Source organism: Erythrolamprus reginae, chromosome 10 (assembly GCF_031021105.1).
Source record: "Erythrolamprus reginae isolate rEryReg1 chromosome 10, rEryReg1.hap1, whole genome shotgun sequence".
Taxonomy (NCBI): Eukaryota; Metazoa; Chordata; class Lepidosauria; order Squamata; family Dipsadidae; genus Erythrolamprus; species Erythrolamprus reginae.
The window spans coordinates 12,760,183-12,787,230 of record NC_091959.1 but is presented as its reverse complement, the minus strand read 5'-3'; the positions used below and the strand labels follow the sequence as shown (position 1 = coordinate 12,787,230).

At 40.2% G+C, this 27,048-nt stretch overlaps 1 protein-coding gene across 1 annotated transcript in view; it reads left to right on the top strand.

Moving 5' to 3' along the window:
- ARNT2 (aryl hydrocarbon receptor nuclear translocator 2) overlaps positions 1 to 27,048 on the top strand; it is a 150,089-nt gene that overhangs the window by 78,464 nt on the left and 44,577 nt on the right. The window contains exons 6-8 of the mRNA XM_070762965.1: positions 256 to 358; positions 7,246 to 7,311; positions 8,834 to 8,919. Coding sequence (XP_070619066.1) covers positions 256 to 358; positions 7,246 to 7,311; positions 8,834 to 8,919 — 255 coding nt within the window. The remainder of the gene's footprint in view (positions 1 to 255; positions 359 to 7,245; positions 7,312 to 8,833; positions 8,920 to 27,048) is intronic.

The window sequence follows — 27,048 nt, the reverse complement described above, 5'->3', positions numbered from 1 at the left end:
AAACTAGCTAAAAAAGGTGTGGAAGGTTTGAATTACAGGCTTAATGAAGATAAGTCTAATTGCTTGATTGGTCCACTCGGTTTTCTCTTTCCTCTTTGCTGCCCGTATTGTATGGAACTATGAACATGGTTATGAAATGCTATACTTCTGACACTGTAAAATGATTTGAATTTAGGCTGTGGTGGTCTCGGAGTCAATTGCCTTCTTGCTTACTCCTTTTTGTTCTTCTTTTCACTTCCCCTTCCCACTGCATAGGGAGGATTTTGGATTTGAAAACTGGCACAGTCAAGAAAGAAGGTCAGCAGTCCTCAATGAGAATGTGCATGGGATCCAGGCGTTCCTTCATATGCAGAATGAGGTATGGTATTCTTGATTTCATCCTTAACCTCGCTCCTAGTCCAATACCTTAATACCTTGGTATTCATTCATTCATTCACTCACTCACTCACTCACTCACTCACTCACTCACTCATTCTTTATTTTTTCATTCATTCACTCATTCGTTCACTTACTCACTCATTCTTTCATTCATTCACTCATTCACTCACACACACTCATTTTTTCTTCCATTCATTCACTCATTAATTAATTCACTCATTCACTCATTCTTTCATTTATTCATTCATTCATTCATTCATTCATTCACTCACTCACTCTTTCATGCATTCATTCACTCACTCACTCATTCTTTCTTTCATTTATTCACTCACTCACTCTTTCATTCATTCATTCATCCATTTTCTCACTCACTCACTCCTTCTTTCATTCATTCACACATTCATTCACTTATTCTTTATTTCTTTCATTCATTCATTCATTCATTCATTCACTCACTTATTCATTTATTCATTCATTCACTCACTCACTCACTCTTTCATTCACTCATTCTTTATTTCTTTCATTCATTCACTCATTCATTCATTCACTCACTCACCCATTCTTTCTTTCATTCATTCATTCACTCACTCATTCATGTATTCATTCACTCATTCACTCACTCATTCTTTCATTCACTCACTCACTCACTCATTCATTCATTCATTCATTCATTCATTCATTCATTCATTCATTCATTCATTCACTCTTGATAAGATTGTTTTAGAATATTCCTCTTCCCAAGTTATTTCATGGATTTTACCTTCTACCTTCATCCAATCTTTAGCCTGGACCTTCACTATGATGAAATGCAATAAAAATAAAATTCAAAAAAATTATTGCCAATATTTATTTAGTGTCGATATTTAGTACCGCAAGTTTAACTTAGAAATTAATGGAATTAAGGGATTACCATTTAGCTGCATTTGTGTTTTCTGTGCTTTTCTGTTTGTTTCTTTCTTTCTTTCTTTCTTTCTTTCTTTCTCTCTTTTTCTTTCTTTCTTTCTTTTTTGGTGTCAGTGTGATGTTAGTTGTATTGTTTGTAAAGTTGGTGTTTCATTTTCTTTTCAATGTTGTTTTTCAATGTAAATAAATCTAATAAAATGTATTTTTTAATTAAAAAAAGAAGTGCAATATTGGAAGAGCCATCTTTTTTGGTTTTTGTTAGCATGTGATATTCAGACTTTCTTTTAGGTAAGAATCTAACTACGGGCCCATGTAGGTTAATCACACAGACTACGATAACATAAAACTGGAGATTGACTTGTAATTTCAGCCCTACAAATCATCATCTGCGAATTCCTACAGCCCATCTTCCTACCTACTCTGTTTGGTGTTAAGTGACTTCGCTCTTTCTTCATATCTATTGTATCAGGTCTCATGTTCAGTTTTTACTAAATAATTGAGTAACAAAATTGTAAGGGACCTTGGAGGTCTTCTAGTCCAACCCCCTGCTCAAGCAGAACGTCTTATGCCATTTCAGACAACATCTTCTTAAAAACTTCCACTGTTGGAGCATTCACAATTTATGGAGGAATTATGGATTAATTATGGATTAATTGTTCTATATGTCAGGAAATTACTCCTTAGTTCTAGATTGTTTCTCTCCTTGATTAGTTCTCATCCATTGCTACTTTTTCTGTCTTCAGGTGCTTTGGAGAATAAGTGATGCAACTGTTAGAAAAGAATCATCCCAATTGCAAACTAGCAATTTTCAGAAAGTGGTACAGTGGTACCTTATGATACGAACCCCTCGTCGTATGAACAATCTGAGATACGAACCCGGGGTTCAGAAATGTTTTGCCTCTTTTTACGAACTTTTTCCTTCTTACGAACCCGCCGCCGCCGCCGAGAAGCCCCGCCGCCCAGCTGTCACTTTTTGAAACAGCCGGGGGGCTTCTCAGCGTCCTCCTGAACCCGAACGCCAAACCCGAACTTCCAGGTTCGACGTTTGGGAGGCCGCAGAAAAGCCCCCCGGCTGTTTTAAAAGGTGACAGCCAGGCAGCGGGGCTTCTCGACGGCCTCCCGAACGCTGAACCTGGAAGTTCGGTGAAAGTTCGGGTTCGGGAGGCCGCTGAGAAGCCCTGCCACCTGGCTGTCACCTTTTAAAACAGCCAGGGGGCATCTCAGCATCCTCCTGAACCCGAACGCCAAACCCGAACTTCCAGGTTCGGCATTTGGGAGGCCGCCGAGAAGCCCTCCGGCTGTTTCAAAAGGTGACAGCCGAGGGGCGGCGTTTTTTTGCGGGGGTTTTTTTGTTGCACGGATTAATTGATCTTACAATGTTTCCTATGGGAAACAATGTTTCATCTTACGAACTTTTCGTCTTACGAACCTCCCCTGGGAACCAATTAGGTTCGTAAGACGAGGTATTACTGTACAGTGGTACCTCGAGATACGAGTTTAATTCGTTCCGGATCTGGGCTCTTAAGTCGAGCAGCTCTTATCTCGAACGACTTTTCCCCATAGGAATTAATGTAAATAATTTTAATTGGTTCCAGCCCTCAAAAAACTCACAAAGTTAGTCTAAATTATGCAGAAAGACATGTTTTTAATGAAGAAATGTACATGTACATATAAATGAATAATGAAGTTTCTTTCACTTAACTTGTAAACTTTCTTAAACTTTTAAATTTACATATGTTCAACTTCTCTGCCACCCAATCCTGTAGGACAGAGGTCCCCAACCCTTTTTGCACCAGGGACCGGCTTTAAGCGATCAAGAGAGGAATGGGTGAATGAATGGACGGAGGGTGGGAAGGAAGGAAGGAAAGAGGGAAGGGACAGGAACAGAGGAAGGAAGCAAGGAAACTTATGAAAGGGGAGAGTAAGAGAGGAATGAGTGAAGGGAGGGAGGGAGGGAAGAAGGTGGGAAGGAGAAAGAAAAGAAGAAATAGAGGAAGGGAAGGTAAAAGAGAGAAAGAAAAAGAGCAAGAAAGAAAGCTGCAAGCACCCCCCCCAAGCCCCCCAGGCCGGCTGCAACCTTTTAAAACACGTGCGCCGCTTCGCAGCTGTCTCCTGAAGCCGAACGCGGAAGTTAGCGTTTGGCTTCAGGAGACAGCTCCTTGGCGCTTGTATCTCGAATTTGGGCTTGTAAGTAGAACAAAAATATCTCTCCCCTCCCAGCTCTTATCTCGAGTTGCTCTTAAGTAGAGCAGCTCTTATGTCAGGGTTCCACTGTACTTGTTTTTATTAATGATATTCATAAATCTGCATCTTTTTGTTTTTTGTGAAACTTTTTATGAGTCAGGCGCTCACATCCTTTCCTTGGTTGTGTTTACCAGCATTTAATTGGTCAGATTGACCATGGAATGTGATCCATTGTGTCATCCTATTAGATTATTATTCAAATTGTTATTTCTGAGACCTAAGATCGGAATGGAAATGTGGTCTTATTTCTGTTTCATAACACACCACATTTTTTATTTATAGGTGGGAAAGAACACAAATAAATAATCACCCAGCTAATTTTAGGCACATGAGCAATTTTTGAAAATATCTTCATTTTTCCCATTTTGGAATACTTTAGGTGTCTTTCAATTCTTTATTTTTAAAAATCCCATCGTGTGGCAATGATTAAGCTTGTCTTCGGCCTGTGGCTTATGGTTTAACCATTTTTTGGTCTAAAATAAATATTTGGGATTCTTATAATCATCTTAAAGCTGACACTAAACGTGGACCACATGGTTTGGACATCAGTCATTTCTTGACTCTCCTTAGTTTGCTTTGTTTAGCCTTTTGTCCAAAGAAGAGCTTATGCAATTAATATTGCATTTTATTTTACCATCTTTAATTAGTCTAATATGTTGGTGCTGCTGCTATAGTTTAGCCATGGTCAAAACAGCTACCTTTTAAAATGTATGTTCTTAGCTGTTTTTATAGAAACATAGAAACATAGAAGTCTTTCTTTCTTTCCTTCTTTCTTTCCTTCCTTCTTTTTTCCTTCTTTCCTTCTTTCTTTCTTTCTATCTTTCTTTCTTTCTCTCTTTCTCTCTGTCTATTTCTTTCTCTCTCTCTTTCTTTCTTTCCTTCTTTCTTTCCTTCCTTCTTTTTTCCTTCTTTCCTTCTTTCTTTCTTTCTTTCTTTCTATCTTTCTTTCTCTCTTTCTCTCTGTCTATTTCTTTCTTTCTCTCTCTTTCTTGCTTTCCTTCTTTCTTTCTTTCTTTAGAAACATAGAAACATAGAAGACTGACGGCAGAAAAAGACCTCATGATCCATCTAGTCTGCCCTTATGCTATTTTCTGTATTTTATCTTAGGGTGGATATGTGTTTATCCCAGGCATGTTTAAATTCAGTTACTGTGGATTTATCTACCACGTCTGCTGGAAGTTTGTTCCAAGGATCTACTACTCTTTCAGTCAAATAATATTTTCTCATGTTGCTTTTGATCTTTCCCCCAACTAACTTCAGATTGTGTCCCCTTGTTCTTGTGTTCACTTTCCTATTAAAAACACTTCCCTCCTGGACCTTATTTAACCCTTTAATATATTTAAATGTTTCGATCATGTCCCCCCTTTTCCTTCTGTCCTCCAGACTATACAAATTGAGTTCATTAAGTCTTTCCTGATATGTTTTATGCTTAAGACCTTCCACCATTCTTGTAGCCCGTCTTTGGACCCGTTCAATTTTGTCAATATCTTTTTGTAGGTGAGGTCTCCAGAACTGAACACAGTATTCCAAATGTGGTCTCACCAGCATTCTATATAGCGGGATCATAATCTCCCTCTTCCTGCTTGTTATACCTCTAGCTATGCAGCCAAGCATCCTACTTGCTTTCCCTACCGCCTGACTGCATAGTATTATTATCTCTTTTATTCATTAAACATGAAACATGATAGATAGGGATTGTGGCCAGCGTCCTAGGTATCAACCAAGTATCTGCTTAAAATGTGAACCATGGACATCAAATGGAGAAAAAAATTATCTACCTGAGGATTAAGAATCAGTGGAACGGCTTGCCTCCAGAAGTTGTGAATGCTCCAACACTGGAGGTTTTTAAGAAGATGGGGGAACTGAACTATTCCTTCCCCCCCAGGCCTATACAATTTATGCATGGTATGTTTGTGTGTATGTTTGCTTTGAAATAAGGGTTTTTAATTATTTTAACATTAGATTTGCTATATGCTGTTCATCATTGTTGTTAGCCGCCCCAAGTCTACGGAGAGGGGCGACATACAAATCTAATAAATAAATAAATAAAATGTTCCATCAGGCTCTCTGGTAGACTCCTCCCAAAAATTCACAGGTACAAATTTCAGACACACACACACGTTTGAAAATTCCAAACAATGTTCTTTATAATGAAAATTCACTTAAAATAAGCCCTCTTTTGGTATAGCAAAGAGCACTGGTCTCCAAACAAACTGGTAATTTGTACAAGTCCCTTATCAGTTCTGTGATACTTAGCTTGCAGCTGTGAGGCAATTCACAGTCCTTCTTTCACAAAGTGAAACACACTTTGCTCTGGTTTAGTTTCAAAGCGGGGGAAAATCAGCACACAAAAAGTCAGTAAAGCAGTCATGAAACACAACGATCAGATAATCCTCCACAATGGCCAAACCCACAGGCTGCTCTTTATAGCAGCCTCACTAATTACCACCGCCCCACCCAACCACAGGTGGCCTCATTTTCTTTTATAATAATCTCTCAGTTGTTGTTGCCTATGCATCGCTCTCCGCATGCATGGCTGTATCATTAACTCTTGTTCTGAATCCAAGGAGGAGCTAGATAATTGATCTCCTTCTGAGCTGTCTGCCACACTCTCCTCCTCCCTGTCACTCATGTCTTCTTGGTCAGAGGAGCCTTCATCAGCAGATTCCACCGGGGGCAAAACAGGCCTGCAGCATGTGGTTGTCTCTCCCACATCCACAGTCCTTGGGGCAGGAGCTGGGCCAGAGCTAACCACAACATAAAAGATGCTAGATAAACACTTGTCTGAAATGGTATAGATTTCCTGCCTAAATGGTAGATTGGACTAGAAGTTCCAACAAAGATTATTAGAGAACTGGAGACGAAAACACGTGAAGAATGGTTGCAGGAACTGGGTTTGTCTAGTTTAATGAAAAGAAGGACCAGGGAAGACTCATGCAATCGCCCCTCCCAGTTCCCCACAGGGCTAAATGTGGCAGTCCTGAAGATCCAATGCCCAAGATGGTTTCCAGGCCTGACAGCAGTTGTGTTACTCTATTGTTGCGTTTTGTTCCCTGAAATGTTCTCTACATGGGGCCTTGAAGAGTGTTCGGAGACTGTAGACAGTCCGGAATGCAGCCGTGTGAGTCATTATGGGTATAACACCTATGTTCCACATGCTGCACTGGCTACCGGTTAGTCTCCGGTCACAATTCAAGGTGTTGGTTATTACCTATAAATCCCTACATGGTTTAGGACCAGGCTATTTACAGGACTGTCTCCTGCCGCATTCCTCCCAGAGACCTGTGTGATCCCACAGGGTTGGCCTTCTCCCGTCGACTAAGCAGTGCAGGTTGGTGGGATCGCAGGGGAGGGCCTTCTCTGTGGCTGCCCTGACTCTACGGAACCAACTCCACCCCAATGTCGGTACTTCTCCCACCCTGCTGGCCTTCCGAAAGGCTGTGAAGACCTTGCTTTGCCGGCAGGCCATGAATTTTACATTTGTCACTGCCGAATTGCATATGAGTGCATATATGTTGATTGGACTGTTTGCTTTTGGGGGTTTTATAATGAGGTTTTTATTGTTTTAATATTTAATATTTGACTTCTTTTTATATTGTACTGTATTTTTTATATTGTTGTAAGCCGCCCTGAGTCCCATTGGGAGGGGGCAGCATAGAAGTCGAATAAACCAACCAACCAACCATGATTGCTAACTCTCTTTAGCTGTTTCATTTCTAGATGTGGAAATGCTCCATTGGATCATTTACCTCTGAACAGGATAACCACCATGAGGAAAAGATATAGGTTGGTGTTTTCTGTTTCTTCTTTGGCATAATCTTTTGGCATTATCTCAAGGACCGCCTTCTGCTGCACGAATCCCAGCGACCAGTTAGGTCCCACTAAACAATGTCGTTTGGCGGGACCCAGGGGAAGAGCCTTCTCTGTGGCGGCCCCGGCCCTTTGGAACCAACTCCCCCCAGAGATTAGAATTGCCCCCACCCTCCTTGCCTTTCGTAAACTTCTTAAAACCCACCTCTGCCGTTAGGCATGGGGGAATTGAGATATTCTTTCCCCCTAGGCCTTTACAATTTACGCATGGTATGTCTGTATGTATGATTGGTTTTATAATAAGGGTTTTTTTTAGTTATTTTAGTATTGGATTGGATTGTTACATGCTGTTTTTATCATTGTTGTTAGCTGCCCCGAGTCTACGGAGAGGGGCTGCATACAAATCCAATAAATAAATAATTAACCCTTAGTTGTTTAGGTCATTGTCCAAGATTTTGATCTATTATAATAGGTCAGAAATGTTGACCTATTATAATAGGCAATGCTTGGGTTGACAAGATAAAGTTTAGAGGCATCAGTTCACATTCTTATGGGCCTTGGGAGCAGCTTTCATAGGGATGGTGGAGGCATTCATGATTGACACATGGACTCTAAGGAATTCTGCAAATATTCCAGTGGGCTAGTTGAATTTGAACAGACCCATCATATTAAAACATTGGCAAAAGGGTTTGGGTGGGCACGGAACGATTCGTTCCACGCTCACACAAACCCTTTGGCCAATGTTGCCAATGTGCTTTTACCAAAGTTTAGGACTAAACCACAATTATTCTTAGTTGGAGACGACCATCTGTTTTCTTAAATTGCAGGGTTTAAAATGTGCTCAAAACAAGATTTATTATTTGTCATTGTCCCTGTTAATTACTTTTCATGGGAAATTTAAATTTAACGAAATACATGTGGTTTGCGCACATTTCTGCTTAAGGACTGCCTGCGTGCATTTGTATGTGTACATGCGTTTTAAGTATGTCTGTGTATTTATAAGTGACATTTAAATATTTGTGTATATTTAGCTGTACTTCTAATAGAGGAGACCAGGAAGAGAGAAGGGAATATAAATACCGCAACAAATTTGCTGGCTGTTCCTTACAATTGGTTCTTTCCACATATATTCATTTGCGGATTTCGTATCCCAAATGTTTTGTTCTGCTCCAAGATGTGAGAAACGACATCCATTTATTGGCATTTTTTTTTTTTTAAAGTAACACTGACTTCCAAATTATCTTACACAGTAAATAAAAGAAATAAATTGCGGCTTTATATTGTATGTGACTCACCCGGTTTGTTCTATTGTCTCTTTCCATGGCTTCCAATTGACGTAAGGAAGCGCCTAAGTTTGAACCTCGTCTTCGAAGTGAATCACTTTTATTGAACTATGAAAAGAGGATTCAGAGAACAGTGGTAATAAATTTGAAGGATTGTCTTGATTGAAAAAACAAACATGGTTATGTTTTATTTTTTTATTCTGCTTTCTATTTAGAAACGGCTTGGGCCCAGTGAAGGAAGGCGAGGCGCAATATGCTGTGGTCCATTGTACGGGGTACATCAAGGCATGGCCCCCAGCAGGTAAAATAGATAAAGCAGAATACTGTATAAAGCCATCTGTATGAATATCTTTACTTTGGGTTGTTTCCAGGAGTGAACAAGAGAGGCATGGAAGCCTCATTCATGACTAGAGATCCTTCCTTCCTCCCTCTCTCCCTCCCTCCCTTCCTTCCTTCGTATCTTCCTAATTTCCTTCCTTCGCTCACTCACTCACTCTCCCCTTCTCTCTCTTTCTCTCGTTCATTCATTCTTTTTTCTTTTTCCTTTTCCTTCCTCTCTTTCTTCCTCTCTTTTTTCTTTATTCCTCTTTCTTTCATTATTTTGTTCTTTCTTGGAACAAAGAAGCTTCTCTTATATAAACCTCGGAGACCCTCAAAATTTTAGAATCCCAGGGCTTTGAATCACTTTCTATATGAATTTCCTACATGAAATCAGCATTTACAATACATTTACTTACTTGCTTACCTACCTACCTACCTACCTACCTACCTATCATCTATCTATCTATCTATCTATCTATCTATCTATCTATCTATCTATCTATCTATCTATCTGATTTCTATTCCACCCCTCTCCGAAGACTCAGGGCAGCTTACAACATATAATAAACAATAAAATACGATGGCAAATCCAATTAATTAACTAAATAACTAACCTAAAATCCCTAATATTTTAAAAATCAATCGTACACATTCAGACTTCAGCCATACATAACATTCATCGGCCGGGGGGCTTAAGATCTAATTGCCCCAAGCCTGGCAACATAAATGAGTCTTAAGACTATTACGGAAGGCAAGGAGGGTGGGGGCAGTGCGAATCTCCAGGGGGAGCTGATTCCAGAGGGCCGGGCCCCCCACAGAGAAGGCTCTTCCCCTGGGCCCCACCAAGCAACATTGTCTGGTTGACAGGACCTGGAGAAGGCCAACTCTGTGGGACTTAACTGGTGACTGGGATTAATACGGCAGAAGGCAGTCCCTGTATTTTTAATTGTATATCATCGGATGAGAGAACACGATTCAGTATCCCATGTCTACATGCCAAGGGGATTTTTTTTGAGTCTATATTCCAGAACATCCATACTTACTTACTTACTTACTTACTTACTTACTTACTTACTTACTTATTAGATTTGTATGCCGCCCCTCTCCGTAGACTCGGGGCGGCTCACAACATATAATAAAACAATTCACAACAAATCTAATAAATTTAAAAAATTTAAAAACCCTATTATTAAACCAGACATACACACAGACATACCATACATAAATTGTATAGGCCCGGGGGAGGGGTAATGCCTCAATTCCCCCATGCCTGACAGCAGAGGTGAGTTTTAAGGAGTTTACGGAAGGCAAGGAGGGTGGGGGCAGTTCTAATCTCCAGGGGGAGCTGGTTCCAGAGAGTTGGGGCCACCACAGAGAAGGCTCTTCCCCTGGGACCCGCCAGACGACATTGTTTAGTCGACGGGACCCGGAGAAGGCCAACTCTGTGGGACCTAACCGGTCGCTGGGATTCGTGCAGCAGAAGGCGGTCCTGGAGTTATTCTGGTCCGATGCCATGAAGGGCTTTATAGGTCATAACCAACACTTTGAATTGTGACCGGAAATTGATCGGCAACCAATGCAGACTGCGGAGTGTTGGTGAAACATGGGCATATTTAGGGAAGCCCATGATTGCTCTCACAGCTGCATTCTGCATGATACACAATTCAACTCCTATTTATCTCAAGAAATGAACACCTTAGCAGTTTTTTACAAGCCATGCTAGTATAGGCAACACAGCACAATAAAATAAAGTCTTAAAGTCCCAGAAGCTTGTATACATTTTTCTCCCACCATGATTTTTCCTTCCTGATGGCTAATTCTGAACCTAGGTCATAGGAGAATTTTGAAAGAAAGTTTTTTTTGAGAGAAGAAAATCTTTTAATTTTTTTTAAAAAAGAAGCATAAACCCACATAAACCTTTGTTCCAAGCTACCACACCCTTCAGCTCTTCAATAAAGCATTTCTGTTTTGAACGAGGTCTTCTGGGAATAAATTTGTTTTCTTGGCCCATTGCACTGTGCTCTAAACATGCCGTAACTCAATATCACGCACGGGGATATTTACATACGGGAAAATGTGGGAAACAGTTGGAAACCCAAGGGGCGATTCTATCCAATGTTGTCAAGAGATGGTTTGGCTGACCTTATTCCTTGGATTTGATGAAGAATGTCTTTTCTTCTCTGACAGCCCCTGCTGATGTGAATCAGAACAGGAGTTATCTTTGGTTGTTGACATTTGGATATATTACCGGCCTAAAGCAGCGGTGGTTTTATTTCCTTGGGTTATCACCGTGTCCCATCCTAATAAGGCTGCACGAGGTTGTAGTCTGGTTGAACTTACTGTAGAGCTGTAGGTATTGCTCGTGGATCATATATTGCAGTGTGGCTCTTCCAGAGGTCTGCAAAGAATAATTATGTTGTTGTCAGGAAAGGAAGAGGGTTTTGCAGGATCCACCAGGACTATAGACTTAGATTGTCAAGCTTTTGGATTTTCCTGGAGCCCATCCTCTGGGAATAAATGCTCCTTACACATTGGCAATAAAAATCAGAACATCAAATACAGAAATGACCTTGTAGATGACCCTCACTCTGTCAAGGACCTTGGAGTACTCACTGTAACAGCATTGCCCCCAAAGTATTAAGTGTTGTGAAGCTTTATTTATTTATTTATTTATTTATTCATTCATTCATTCATTCATTCATTCATTCATTCATTCATTTATTTAGTCCAATAAACAATGAGGGTTTTAGTGGGTATATATCTATATACACATAGTAAAATACACGATGAAGGTTATAGAGGAGATACTCATAGTAAAATATATCTAAGAAATAATAGAAAAGAAGGTATAGTAATAGAACATATCAATGAAAGAATAGAAGAAGAGATATAGGAATAGAAGAAAGGTATAGGAGATATAGGAGAGCAACAGGACAGGGGACGGAAGGCACTCTAGTGCACTTGTACTCGCCCCTTACTGACCTCTTAGGAATCTGGATAGGTCAACCGTAGATAATCTAAGGGTAAAGTGTTGGGGGTTTGGGGATGACACTATGGAGTCCGGTAATGAGTTCCACGCTTTGACAACTCGGTTACTGAAGTCATATTTTTTACAGTCAAGTTTGGAGCAGTTAATATGAAGTTTAAATCTGTTGTGTCCTCTTGTATTGTTGCGGTTGAAGCTGAAGTAGTCGCCGACAGGCAGGGCGTTGCAGCATATGATCTTGTGGGCAATACTTAAATCTTGTTTAAGGCGTCTTAGTTCTAAACTTTCTAGGCCCAGGATTGAAAGCTTCTTCTCCAGTAACATTATATCGCTAACCGGGGCATACAAAACCTTTGCCAGACCAGTTGAAGAATACAGCTCATCTGCCTTGAATCCACACTGTATATCAGACATTAATATTTCATGAGAAGAGTACTCCTCTGACTAGACACAATAGAATTCCCTATGCCACCATAGGGAATATTAGGGTTGGATAATCTGGAACTTTGCCGCCTGTGGTCTGACCTAACCGTAGTACACAAAATTGTCTGCTATGATGTCTTATCTGTCAACAAATTTTTCAGCTTCAACCACAATAATACACAGGCAAACAATTAATACAAACTCTGCAATGTAGAGAACTAGCTGTAAGTGGAGAAGTAGCTGTAATTTCTTCTTAGGAAAAAAGGGGAAATCAAACAACCATGTTTCTTTTTCCTTTAATTTTTTTTTAATTCAGAGATGGATGATATATAATGGCAAACAGCTGCTTTCTAAAGCATTTCCCCAATCTTTCAAAAAGAAAGCTAGAGGTATAACAAGCAGGAAGAGGGAGATTATGATCCCGCTATATAGAGTGCTGGTGAGACCACATTTGGAATACTGTGTTCAGTTCTGGAGACCTCACCTACAAAAAGATATGGACAAAATTGAACGGGTCCAAAGACGGCTACAAGAATGGTGGAAGGTCTTAAGCATAAAACGTATCAGGAAAGACTTAATGAACTCAATCTGAATAGTCTGGAGGACAGAAGGAAAAAGGGGGACATGATCGAAACATTTAAATATGTTAAAGGGTTAAATAAGGTCCAGGAGGGAAGTGTTTTTAATAGAAAAGTGAACACAAGAACAAGGGGACACAATCTGAAGTTAGTTGGGGGAAAGATCAAAAGCAACATGAGAAAATATTATTTGACTGAAAGAGTAGTAGATCCTTGGAACAAACTTCCAGCAGACGTGGTAGATAAATCCACAGTAACTGAATTTAAACATGCCTGGGATAAACATATATCCATCCTAAGATAAAATACAGAAAATAGCATAAGGGCAGACTAGATGGATCATGAGGTCTTTTTCTGCCGTCAGTCTTCTATGTTTCTATGTTTCTAAAGAAAGAAAGAAAGAAGGAAAGAAAGAAAGAAAGAGAGAGAGAGAAAGAAATAGACAGAGAGAAAGAGAGAAAGAAAGATAGAAAGAAAGAAAGAAAGAAAGAAAGAAGGAAAGAAGGAAAAAAGAAGGAAAGAAAGAAGGAAAGAAAGAAAGATAGAAAGAAAGAAGGAAGTAAGGAAAGAAAGAAAGAAAGAAAGAAAGAAAGAAAGAATTTTTTTAAAAACTTCAAAGTATTCCAAACATTTCTGGAAAATGAACGTTTCCATTTTAATTGTTTATGTATATTTATTTTAAGGATGACTCCAGAGAGGTCTGAGCGATGAGTCGCATCAGATGTAATAGTGAACGTAGTGAGAAGAATGCCAGTGGAGCCAAGTCCATCTGCTCTTAAGCAATGTGTGTATGTGTGTTTGTTGAATGCGTGCAAGGATATAGCACACCCTGCATTCTTTGGGCCTTCCAGGAGCCTTTGAATTACAGCTTGGACTAATTGGCTTCTTATGGAAGCTCTGTACCCTTCAACAATGGAAAAAATGTGGATATTGCAGGGGGAGTGGATTCTTTCTTGGCATTTTCAGGGTCTCATGAATGCAAAAACAAAAACTTCATTGTGAAAGAATCAACAAGATAATTGGAAGATGGTAAAGTCTCCTCAGAAGAGCGTAAGAACATTGGCTTATCTCGCCGGTGATGGTGATGAATAACTACATTAATGGTTCTTTTCTGGGTAATCCAGAGAGAATCCAGAGGCATGATACCATGGTCTTTCGAGATTGAAGGATGCCAATGTAGGTTCTTTTCTGGGTTAGAAGCTTATTATTTATGCTGGCCTTTTCCAACTGGATGCTTTGCAGGGAATCATGGGAAATGTAGTGAATTCCAGGGGGTAAGAATCTAAGCAATACACTTACACAGTGAAGGTGAAGGTTGAGACCCCATTTGGAATACTGTGTCCAGTTCTGGAGACCTCACCTACAAAAAGATATTGACAAAATTGAACGGGTCCAAAGACGGGCTACAAGAATGGTGGAAGGTCTTAAGCATGAAACTTATCAGGAAAGACTCAATGAACTCAATCTGTATAGTCTGGAGGACAGAAGGGAAAGGGGGGACATGATAGAAACATTTAAATATGTTAAAGGGTTAAATAAGGTCCAGGAGGGAAGTGTTTTTAATAGGAACGTGAACACAAGAACAAGGGGACACAATCTGAAGTTAGTTGGGGGAAAGATCAAAGGCAACATGAGAAAATATTATTTTACTGAAAGAGTAGTAGATGCTTGGAACAAATTTCCAGCAGACGTGGTTGGTAAATCCACAGTAACTGAATTTAAACATGCCTGGGATAAACATATATCCATTGTAAGATAAAATACAGGAAATAGTATAAGGGCAGACTAGATGGACCATGAGGTCTTTTTCTGCCGTCAGTCTTCTATGTTTCTAAGGTTCATTCTCGAGTTTCTGGGTTGCTTTCCGAACGGTTAATTACCCAACTAGGTAATGAATTCAGCAGAATTTAGGGATTGTCAGTGTTGACGTTGTTCTGTTTATGAAAAGAAGGACAGGGGGAGACATCATAGCAGTGTTCCAATATCTCCGAGTCTTCGGATAAGGGCGGTATACAAATCTAATAATAATAACTAAATGATAATAATAATAATCATCATCATCATCATCATTGCTGTCATCATCATCATCATCTAAACTAAAGGAGAGAAGCAACTTAGAACTAAGGAGACATTTCCTGATAGTCAGAACGGTTGATCAGTGGAACAGCTTGCCACCAGAAGTTATGAACGCCCCAACACTGGAGGTTTTTAAGCAGATGTTGCATAACCATCTGTCTGAAGTAGTGTAGTGCAGAAGCAATGAGAAAAACAGGCAAAGCGTGGAAGATCACTTCAATTGATGTGGCACCCAAGCCAAAAAGAATCAGTATAGGGATTCCTGCCTAAGCAGGGGGGTTGGACTAGAAGACCTCCAGGGTCCCAAGGTCCCTTCCAACTTTTCATAATTTTCTATAATTTCTATTCTTAATCAGTCTCCTCCATTTTCAGCTCACCCTACCCTGTGGAATATCTTCCAGTTGAAATGTGGCAGTAGAAACCATATCATTAGTTCAGTATAAAACAAATGAACTTCTCCCTTATCTTTTGCTGTGAACAGATGAGTTAACTTTCAAATCAGTTAAATAAGTATGTGCTGTTCTGTTCTCCCTTTTAAAAAATGTATCTTGTTTATTTGTCACAGACTGCGATGCAGGCCCTCCATTTCATCATAATTTGTATACTGGATATTAATTTTGGACCTATAACTTTTAGCAAGAGCTAAAGGCATCTCCAGCAGCCGCTTGTATAAACAGTAGACCCAGCATACAATAAATATTGTTAACTGGGGGAAATTGAGTTTGTTCAAATTCCTCTACCCTATAATGGAATTATGGCTGTTAAAATCAGGTCCAGAGGAACAGCAAATCTCTGGCCCCTGTCCGCTTGGAGAGAGCTTTTGGAACAATTCGTATTGAGCAGTGAAACCAATAACTTAGAAGGTTCTCAGTTGACCCCAGAAATTTGCAGAACTCAGAATGATCCTCTAATATTTTGAGTATCTGGTTTGTACTTGCTACCACTGTGGTTGTTAATAGAAATAGAAATAGAATTCTTTATTGGCCAAGTGTGATTGGACACACAAGGAATTTGTCTTTGGTGCAGATGCTCGCTGTGTACATAAGAGAAAATATATATTTGTCAAGAATCATGAAGTACTGTACAACACTTAATGATTGTCATAGGGGTCCGATAAACAATGAAGAAACAATCAATGTTAATAAAAATCTTAAGGATACAAGCAACAAGTTGCAGTCATACAGTCATAAGTGGGAGGAAATGGGTGGTAGGAATGATGTGAAAAAACTAGTAATAGTAGTGCAGATTTAGTAAATAGTTTGACAGTGTTGAGGGAATTATTGGTTTAGCAGAGTGATGGCATTTGGGAAAAAACTGTTCTTGTGTCTAGTTGTCTTGGTGTGCAGTGCTCTGTAGCGACGTTTTGAGGGTAGGAGTTAAAACAGTTTATGTCCAGGATGCGAGGGGTCAGTAAATATTTTCACAGCCCTTTTTTTAACTCGTGCAGTATAGAGCTCCTCGATGGAAGGCAGATTGGCAGTAATTGAAGTGATGGTGAACCTATGGCATGCATGCCACAAGTGAAACATAGAACCATATCGGTGGGCACACGAGCTCAGGTCTGGCACGAGTGCGGACACTGGCCAGCTGATTTTCAGACTATGATGCAAACTATGATAATAATAATAATAATAATAATAATAATAATAATAATATATTAGATTTGTATGCCGCCCCTCTCCGAAGACTCGGGGCGGCTCACAACAATAATAAAAACAATGTTACAGTGGAACAAATCTAATATTAAAAAAGAAAAACATATAAAACCCCATTATTTAAAACCAAACAGCACATTCATACCAAACATAAAATATAAAAGCCTGGGGAAGGTGTCTCATTTCCCCCATGCCTGGTGATATAGGTGGGTCTTGAGTAATTTACGAAAGACAAGAAGGGTGGGGGCAGTTCGAATCTCCGGGGGGAGTTGATTCCAGAGGGCTGGGGCCACCACAGAGAAGGCTCTTTCCCTGGAGCCCGCCAGACGACATTGTATAGTCGACGGGACCCGGAGAAGGCCAACTCTGTGGGACCTTATTGGTCGCTGGGATTCGTGCGGTAGCAGGCGGTTCCGGAGATACTCTGGTCCAATGCTATGTAGGGCTTTAAAGGTTTGAATTGTGACCGGAAACTGATTGGCAGCCAGTGCAGGCCACGGAGTGTTGTGGAAATGTGGGCGAGTCTGGGAAGCCCCACAATGGCTCTTGAGGCCGCATTCTCCACGATCTGAAGTTTCCGAACACTTTTCAGAGGTAGCCCCATGTAGAGAGCGTTGCAGTAATCGAACCTCGAGGTGATAAGGGCATGAGGGACTGTGAGCAATGACTCCCTGTCCAAATAGGGCCGCAACTGGTGCACCAGGCGAACCTGGACAAACGCCCTCCTCGCCACAGCCGAAAGATGGTGTTCCAATGTTAGCTGTGGATGATGTGGGAAATACTGTTCAACTTGTTCTATTTTTCTAAATTTTATCCAGTGCATCTGTCCCAAGTTTACAGCCTGATCATCTTGACTCAAAAGATAGCAGAGATAGAGCCCAATGCACATCGGTGTAACAGCAAATTTTTGCCTTGAAATCTGCCATTCTTTTAGTCCTGTCCGACTTTTTTTCTGAGCCTATAATTTCAAAACAGTGTTGGGGAATCTAAGGCCCTCTGAAAGTTGCTGAACTGTAATTCCTAGCACCCCTCACCGCTAACAGGTCCTTGGGAATTGTAGTGGAGCAATATTGGACAACCACAGTTCTCCCAGCTTTTCATGAAAGTCCCTGTTCAGCCATTCAGCATTTTGTATTCATATTCCATGAAAACCTTTGCTTCCTTTTCTGTCCTGATCTGCTTTTCTAAGCTCCTCCTGATGTTTCTTCTATCTTGATTCTTATTTTATAATGTTCGGAAACTTCAGACTGTGCAGAATGCAGCTGCGAGATCAATCATGGGCTTCTCTAAGCATGCCCATATTACTCCAACACTCCGCAGTCTGCATTGGTTGCCGATCAGTTTCCGGTCACAATTCAAAGTGTTGGTTATGACCTATAAAGCCCTTCATGGCATCGGACCAGAATATCTCCGGGACCGCCTTCTGCCGCACGAATCCCAGCGACCGGTTAGGTCCCACAGAGTGGGTCTTCTCCGGGTCCCGTCGACTAAACAATGTCGTCTGGTGGGACCCAGGGGAAGAGCCTTCTCTGTGGCGGCTCCGACCCTCTGGAACCAGCTCCCCCCAGAGATTAGGATTGCCCCCATCCTCCTTGGCTTTTGTAAACTCCTTAAAACCCACCTCTGCCGTCAGGCATGGGGGAATTGAAACATCTCCCCCTTGCCCATGTTGTTTTGGTGTATGATTGTGTGCTTGTTTTTTATATATATTGGGGTTGCTTTTATGAATTTTTTAACCTAAAACAGTAATTAGATTGATAATTAGAGTCTGCGGAGAGGGGCGGCATACAAATCCAATAAATAAATAACTAAATAAATATCAGGTTTGTCACTATGTACTGTTTTTGCCATTGTTGTGAGCAGCCCTGAGTCTGCGGAGAGGGGCGGCATATAAATCCAATAAATCTAATCTAATCTAATCTTATAAAGATGGGATAAAAAAGCAGTATCTATCTAGTCTGCTCCCGAGTCGGAATGCAATGTGTGGATTAAGTTCTAAATACCTGAATTGCATCTAAAGGCCAGTGAAAACAATATATTTTCAAATAATAATAATAATAATAATAATAATAATAATAATAATAATAATAATAATAAAAACCTATCATAATGAGAAGAAAATACCAATCTTCATTCTTTGCCAGCTCTCCTGTAGCTTTCTGTTTATTGTTTGTTCCATCCAGATGGGAGAACTGTAGCCTATTGTTATGGAAGCCATTCAAAGCGTCCCCAATTATTCAGATAAAAGCTGGGTTAAGCTTCTTCTTTCTTTTTTTTTAAATCTTTATTAAGTACACTGCACAAAAAAATAAAGGGAACATTTAAAAAACAGAATATAACTCCAAGTAAATCAAACTTCTGTGAAATCAAACTGTCCACTTAGGAAGCAACACTGATTGACAATCAATTTCACATGCTGTTGTGCAAATGGAATAGTTGTGCAAATGAAATATTCAATGAGAATATTTCATTCATTCAGATCTAGGATGTGTTATTTGAGCGTTCCCGTTATTTTTTTGAGCAGTATATTTACATTAAAAACAAACACCATCAGAAGAAAAATAAAGACGACACATCTTATCAAATATACAAACACATAAACATATAATCTTTCATATTTACAATTGTATATCAAATCTTAAACACTCGATGATTTACACAAATGTCAACTTATATCAGCCTATTAATATATACTTTGATATAATGTACCTTTTGTTTCCTATATCTTAGTCATATTATTTTTAATCATATTACTTTTTAGTTATAAATTAATAAAATTGCTTAACAATGACTAATCTTTGTATAGTGTTCCCTCGATTTTCGCGGGTTCGAACTTTGCGAAAAGTCTATACCACGGTTTTTCAAAAATATTAATTAAAAAATACTTTGCGGGGTTTTTCCCTATACCACGGTTTTTCCCACCTGATGACGTCATATGTCATCGCCAAACTTTCATCTGCCTTTAATAAATATTTTTTAAAATAAACTTTAATAAATAAACATGGCGAATAATGATCTGAATGGTTGCTAAGGGAATGGAAAATTGCAATTTAAGGGTTTAAAGTGTTAAGGGAAGGCTTGTGATACTGTTCATAGCCAAAAATAGTGTATTTACTTCCGCATCTCTACTTCGCGGAAATTCGACTTTCGCGGGCGGTCTCGGAATGCATCCCCCGCGAAAAGCGAGGGAATACTGTATTATATATAAATAAGTAGTCTGGTTCAAGGATTAATAAGATTACTTATGTTCTTTCGTTTTTCTTTCGAATTGTGAGAAATCTTACAAATTATAAGTTTTTAAACTTTTAGGTAATTTTTCTAATTGACCTTAAGGCGGGTTAAGCTTTTATCGCAATGATCTTTTGGGTCCCGAAAGAAATTGAAGATTGGACATCATTAAATCTTCTGGCTATGGCCAGCATAAACCGCTTTGGATTTACAAGCGGAAGGAGGATATCACAGATATGGGTGGCTTGGTAGAAGCCATTCTTCTAAACAAGACCTCGGCTCACCATTTTTTTCCCCTTCATTAAAACAGTACTCGCTTGCATCCAAACTTGGAAGCCACGGAGCTGACCTCTCCGAAACTCAGTATGACTTTATTTCTGTGCTTTCTTTAATACGAAAAAACAACCCCACGCCTGCCAAAGCATTCCACACGGTCCTATGCTCTTTATTATATAGCACCAAACAGATGTCTCCAAATAAAATAAAAAACAGATCTCGTTGTGTCAGATTCATCTGAGTTACACACTCAGCTGTTCAGCTCTGTTGTTGCAGTTCATAAGAGTTTTCAGGGAACAAAGGAATAATTTTTTTCCCCTCTTCCACACCAGGGGTTGGGGTGTGTGTGAGGGGAGAGTTGTTTTCCAGGCTCATTTTTGCCTCCTTCCTGAGGTTAGAGTCACCGGGATCTTTGTTCGCCCAGTAAATAAAGGATGCTAATTTCACCCTTTCCCCCCCTCTCTCAGAAGAAGCACCAGAGTGCCTACTGTCCCCTGTCCTATAGTCTCTCCCACAGAGATGGTCTCCTCTGGGTCCCGTCAACTAAACAATGTCGTTTAGTTGATCGAAACATTTAAATATGTTAAAGGGTTAAATAAGGTTCAGGAGGGAAGTGTTTTTAATAGGAAAGTGAACACAAGAACAAGGGGGCACAATCTGAAGTTAGTTGGGGGAAAGATCAAAAGCAACGTGAGAAAATATTATTTCACTGAAAGAGTAGTAGATCCTTGGAACAAACTTCCAGCAGACGCGGTTGGTAAATCCACAGTAACTGAATTTAAACATGCCTGGGATAAACATATATCCATTGTAAGATAAAATACAGGAAATAGTATAAGGGCAGACTAGATGGACCATGAGGTCTTTTTCTGCCGTCAGTCTTCTATGTTTGGCGGGACCCAGAGGAAGAGCCTTCTCTATGGTGGCTCTGACCCTCTGGAGTCAGCTCCCTCCAGAGATTAGAACTGCCCCCACCCTCCTTGCCTTTCATAAACTCCTTAAAACCCACCTCTGTTGTCAAGCGTGAGGGAACTGAAATATCTCCCCCTGCCTATGTAGGTTTTTTGTGTATGACTGTATGTATGTTTTTTATATACAGTATTGGGGTTTCCTGTTTTTTAGACTTTTTAAAATGTATTATTGTTATTTTAGATTCTAACTATTAGATTTGTCATTGTAGATTGTTTTTATCATTGCTGTGAGCCGCCCCAAGTCTACGGAGAGGGGCGGCATACAAATCTAATTAATAATAATAATAATAATAATAATAATAATAATAATAATAATAATAATAATAATATCTCATATATCTTCTCTTCTATCTCTTCTATCCATCATCTATCTATTATATCTCTTTTATCTCTTATATTTTCTGCTATTCTCTCTAGTTATATTTTACTCCTATATTTCTCTTCTATACAGTGATCCCTCGATTATCGCGAGGGTTCCGTTCCAAGACCCCTCGCGATAATCGATTTTTCGCGATGTAGGGTTGCGGAAGTAAAAACACCATCTGCACATGCGCGCCCTGTTTTCATGGCCGCGCATGCACAGATGGTGGAGTTTGCGTGGGCGGCGGGGAAGACTCAGGGAAGGTTCCTTCGGCCGCCCAGCAGCTGATCTGCTCGGCAGCGCAGCAGCAGCGAGCAGACGAAGATCGGGGTTTCCCCGCCACCCACGCAAAGGGAAAACCCCGATTTGGCTCCTCGCTGCGCTGCCGAGCAGATCAGCTGCTAGGAGGCCGAAGGAACCTTCCCTGGGTCTTCCTCACTGATGCCCCCGCTTGCCCGCCCGCCGCCCGCCGCCCGCCAGCAAGAGGGGGAGAGATACAGAAAGAGAGAGAAGGAAAGAAAGAGATGAGAGAGGGAGGAAGACAGTGTGAGAGAGGAAGAAGCAAGATAGAGAAAGAGAGAGAGAGAGAAAGATGGGAAAGGAAGGAAGAGAGTGACGTCATCGGGTGGGAAAAATCGCGATATAGCGTTTCGCGAAGAACGAGATCGCGAAAATCGAGGGATCACTGTACTCTCTTTGATACATTCTACTCGTATATATCCTGTGTATAACTTTCATTGTGTTTTATCGTGTATTGGACAAAACAAACAAACAAACAAACAAACAAATAAATAAATAAAATAAGTTTTCTCTTTCATCCATGCTGAGAGGAGGCTGAAAATTCTCCCTCATAAATAGAAGGAAATGAAATGTGACAGGCCTTTCCAGAACCATCTCTCGATTACCTCAGCCTCCCCAACTCCCCCATAAATAGAAGGAAAGGAAGTGTGACAGGCCTTTCCAGAACCATCTCTCGATTACCTCAGCACCCCCGGGGCGGCTAATGATAAAGCCAGGAAGGTAGAAAGTTTGATCTAGACACAAAAGAAAAAAGACTTGACTCCAAGAACCGTATGTGACTCTAGTTAATAGAACATGAGATTGTAATGAAAAACTAAAAATAGACTGAATGAAGGTGATCTGGACTCATCAGTGATGCACATGACAATAAATTACAAAATTTGGTGCTGCAACATTAGTAGATCAAATGCCCTGTTTGAATTCTACCTTTAAAACTTTGTCCATATACTTTGCTGCCAATTCACCGATTCTTATGACCTCCAAAACTGTACTCACTCAGCCCATGAATTGCCTCTATAAAATGCATTTTTCCCACTGCTTGGTATGTTAGTCTACCAATTTAATTTTATTTAAACAACCGTTTGCCTCCCCCCTTCCCCTGCTCCATTTCAATTAAGGAATTAAGGAATCTCATATTTCTGAAAAGGAAATGAATTTTTATGCAGTCCATATGAGGTTTCCTCCCCCCCCCCCCTCCTTAATCAGATTTGTTCACTGCATGACAATGGAGGGAAAATATTTGCTAGAAAGGCATGCTGTAGCTTGATGTGCATGCCTACAGGAATCAAAGTAGGACAAATGTTCCCCTCCAGACTGCACATTGATGCACGTCTTCCACAGTTGATACCCACAATAATCAGAATGTTAATAATACAAAAAAAATATCTTTTTTTCCTTGCTTCCTTGCTTCCTTGCTTCCTTCCCTTCTTTCTTTCTTTCTTTCTTTTTTCCATCCTTCCTTCCTTCCTTCCCTTCTTTCTTTTTTCCTTCCTTCCTTCCCTTCTTTCTTTCTTTCTTTTTTCCTTCCTTCCTTCCTTTTCCTTCCTTCTTTCCTTCCTTCCTTCCTTCCTTCCTTCCTCCCTTCCTTTTTTCCTTCCTTTCTTTTTTTCCTTTCTTCTTTCCTTCCTTCCTGGACACAAACTGTTTCAACTCCTACCCTCAAAACGTCCCTACAGAGCACTGCACACCAAGATCTCCCCCTGGGCCCGCTGAATTTATACATGGTATGCTTGTGTGTGTGTATGTTAGTATAGGGGTTTTTAAAACTTTTAATATTTTAATTAATTGGATTATGTATTGGATTGTTTTTTCACTTGTTGTGAGCCGCCCCGAGTCTTCAGAGAGGGGCGGCATACAAATTCAAATAATAAATAAATAAAATAAATAAAGACAACTAGACACAAAAACAGTTTTTTCCCGAACACCATCACTCTACTAAACAAATAATTCCCTCAACACTGTCAAACTTTTTACTACGTTTGCACTTCTATTTGTACTAGTTTTTTTCTCATCATTCCTATCATCCTTTTCCTCCCACTTAGGACTGTAACTTGTTGCTTGTATCCTAAGATTTTTATTAATATTGATTGTTTCTTCATTGCTTATTTGACTTCTATAACAATCGTTGTGTTGTACCACGTGATTCTTGACAAATGTATCTTTTTCTTTTATGTACACTGAGAGCAGATGCACCAAGACAAATTCCTTGTGTGTCCAATCACACTTGGCCAATAAAGAGTTCTGTTCTGCTCTGCTCTGCTCTACTTTATTCTATTCTATTCTATTCGTTCATTCCTTTTTCCCTTCCTTTTTGGCTTTCGTGCTTCCTCACAAACTCAGATCAAACTCAGAATGTCCTCACAAACTCAGATCTGATCTCATCCTGTCCAGTATAGGAGCCCCAATAGGCTATCACAGAGATCTTCAAACTTGGCAACTTTAAGACTTGTGGATTTCAACTCCCAGAATTCTCCAGCCAGCTTGACTGGAGTTGAAGTCCACAAGTCTTAAAGTGGCTAAGTTTGAGGACCCCTGGGCCAGAGGCATGTAATTCATTCATTCATTCTCACAGCTCATCCAAGAAGAAAATTGAACTCGTATTATGGAAAGGGAAGGTAAACGTCCTTTATTTCTTTTATTTATTTATTAATCGGATTTATATGCCCCCCGCTCTCCAAGGACTCGTGTTCATGTGCTCCTAGTCTGTTCTTATGTAGCAAAATTTTAGTTATCTTTCTCTGCAGCCCACACCAATGAGGTCATAATGCCCAGTGAGTGCATTTGAAGCATCCCCTTTGCATGCTAATCCTTCATGCAGCAGTGGTGCTGTGTAAAAGGCCAGTAGCACCATGGAGAGGGCATTCCTCTTTCTGATCACTTCCTTGACTCTGCACCAGCTCATAAAATACACCGGTCAAAATAAATAAATAAATAAAAGGAACACTTAAACAACACAATATAACCCCAAGTAAATCAAACTTCTGTGAAATCAAACTGTCCACTTAGAAAGCAACACCGATTAACAATCAATTTCATCTGCTGTTGTGCACATTCAACTTTGTACAGAACAAAGTATTCAATGAGAATATTTCGTTCATTCAGATCTAGGATGTGTTCTTTGAGTGTTCCCTTTATTTATTTATTTTTTGAGCAGTGTATTTGGGTTTTTTGGGTTAATTTTGGGTGCAATACTTTGACAACTTTGATGGTTGTGTGATTAGTGTAGTTTTTCACTGGTGTAGGTACTACCCTGTTTCCCCGAAAATAAGACGTACCCCGAAAGTAAGGCATGTCAGAGGTTTTGCAGAATTTGCTAATATAAGGCACCCCCCGAAAATAAGGCGTAGTCAAGTTTACATACGGTACGGTAGAAAAACGTACGTACCATTCAAAGCTGTTCATAGCGGTACCGTAATAATGTGGCGTCCCCTGCTGGCCTCTTCCATCGCTTTGTACCGTCCAGTACAGCAGACACAATCTGCTGCTGTCTCACCGCCATTACAGTCTCCACTACAGTGCGTAGACTGTAGTTCCTCTGGTGGCCAGAAGCTGCAGAAGCGGGGAGTATACTGTTGTACCATATAAGTGCCGTCGTTTGTGTGTGGGGGTGGGTGCCATACTGACAGGTGCCGTACCGTAATCAGTGTACCATACGGTATACTTTCTTTGGGGGTGTCAGCTTTTCTGCCTGTGAATTTGTCTTATTTGAGAAATATAAGGCACCCCCCGAAAATAAGACATAGCACAACTTTTGGAGCAAAAATTAATATAAGACAGTGTCTTATTTTTGGGGAAACACGGTAGCAACCTGATCATTTTCTTATGTACTCAGAATCCGGTCTTAGGTATTAAGTGTCAAACCTTTCTTATACACATATACAGTGGAGTTCAAAAGTTCAGTTGTTATGCAAGGCAATTGTTAAGTGAGTCCTGACCCATTTTACAACCATTTTGTTTGCATGATTGTTAAGCAAATCACTGCAGTTAAGTAATTTCCCTGGCTATTTTTCTACCTGCTTGGCCAACAATCTTAATAGCTGCAAAATTGCAATGTACATCCTTGGTCCATTGCAATGTGAGGCTACCAGTGAGAGATTGGGGCTCCTTGTCTAATTGTTCTTGTAATCTGGTAAATCCTGAGCTTCATTTCTCCTGAACCTGACTAATAGGCCAAAATTTCTTCTCCCAATGATTCAGTACTCCTGTATGATATGAATCCCAAACACTCCAGGGAATAACACTTTAAATAACTCGTTCAAGAATTTGTAAAAAGTTTCTGGCCCCAACACTCAATTTGGGAAATCAGATTACTGAAAAGACTTGGAAGGCCAGCGGGGAGATTGTGCTGATGTACCAATCAAAGGTATTTACACAACCTTAGGGGACTTAAAAAAACAGCATTCTGACCTGCCTTGTTTTTTAACATGTTTATAGCATTAAATTCCATTACAAGATTGAAAACAAACTGCAATGAAAGTCCTTGCTTTTTTTTCCTTTTCTTTTCAGGCAGCTGTTTCTTTTCAACCTCATACAATATGTGGGTGATTTACAGTAAAAACAACTGCCCTGAAATGACAAATCTAATATCTGGATGATCCTATCACTTTTCTATTTTTATTCTTATTTTGCATTTATAGGAATGTCTGTAAACATCTACTTGGTTTAGCATGGGCCAGAAAGGCAGTATACAAAAACAAGCTATTAAAAGCAAATTACAAATGAAAATGGGTTTAAGAACTAAAGTTTTTCAAAACTAAAAGGAGCAGAAATTTGTTTTTCAATCTCTGGACTGGAAATTATTAACAGCAGGACAGTTTTGACATGATTTTACCAGAAAATTAGCTCAAATTGGGCCATCTTGTCTTTCCAGAGGCTGTGTTGCTAACAAGTTCAGTCAACGAAGCAGTGGAAGTGATGTGACGGTGCCTGCAGGCTGTTGGGGCCTTGATGGGTGTCAACAAACTCAAACTCAATCCAGACAAGACGGAGTGGCTGTGGGTCTTGCCTCCCAAGGACAATTCTATCTGTCCATCCATTACCCTGGGGGGGGGGGGAATTATTGACTCCCTCAGAGAGGGTCCGCAACTTGGGCGTCCTCCTCGATCCACAGCTCACATTAGAGAAACATCTTTCAGCTGTGGCGAGGGAGGCGTTTGCCCAGGTTCGCCCGGTGCGCCAGTTGCGGCCCTATTTGGATCGGGAGTCATTGCTCACAGTCACTCATGCCCTCATCACCTCGAGGTTCGACTACTGTA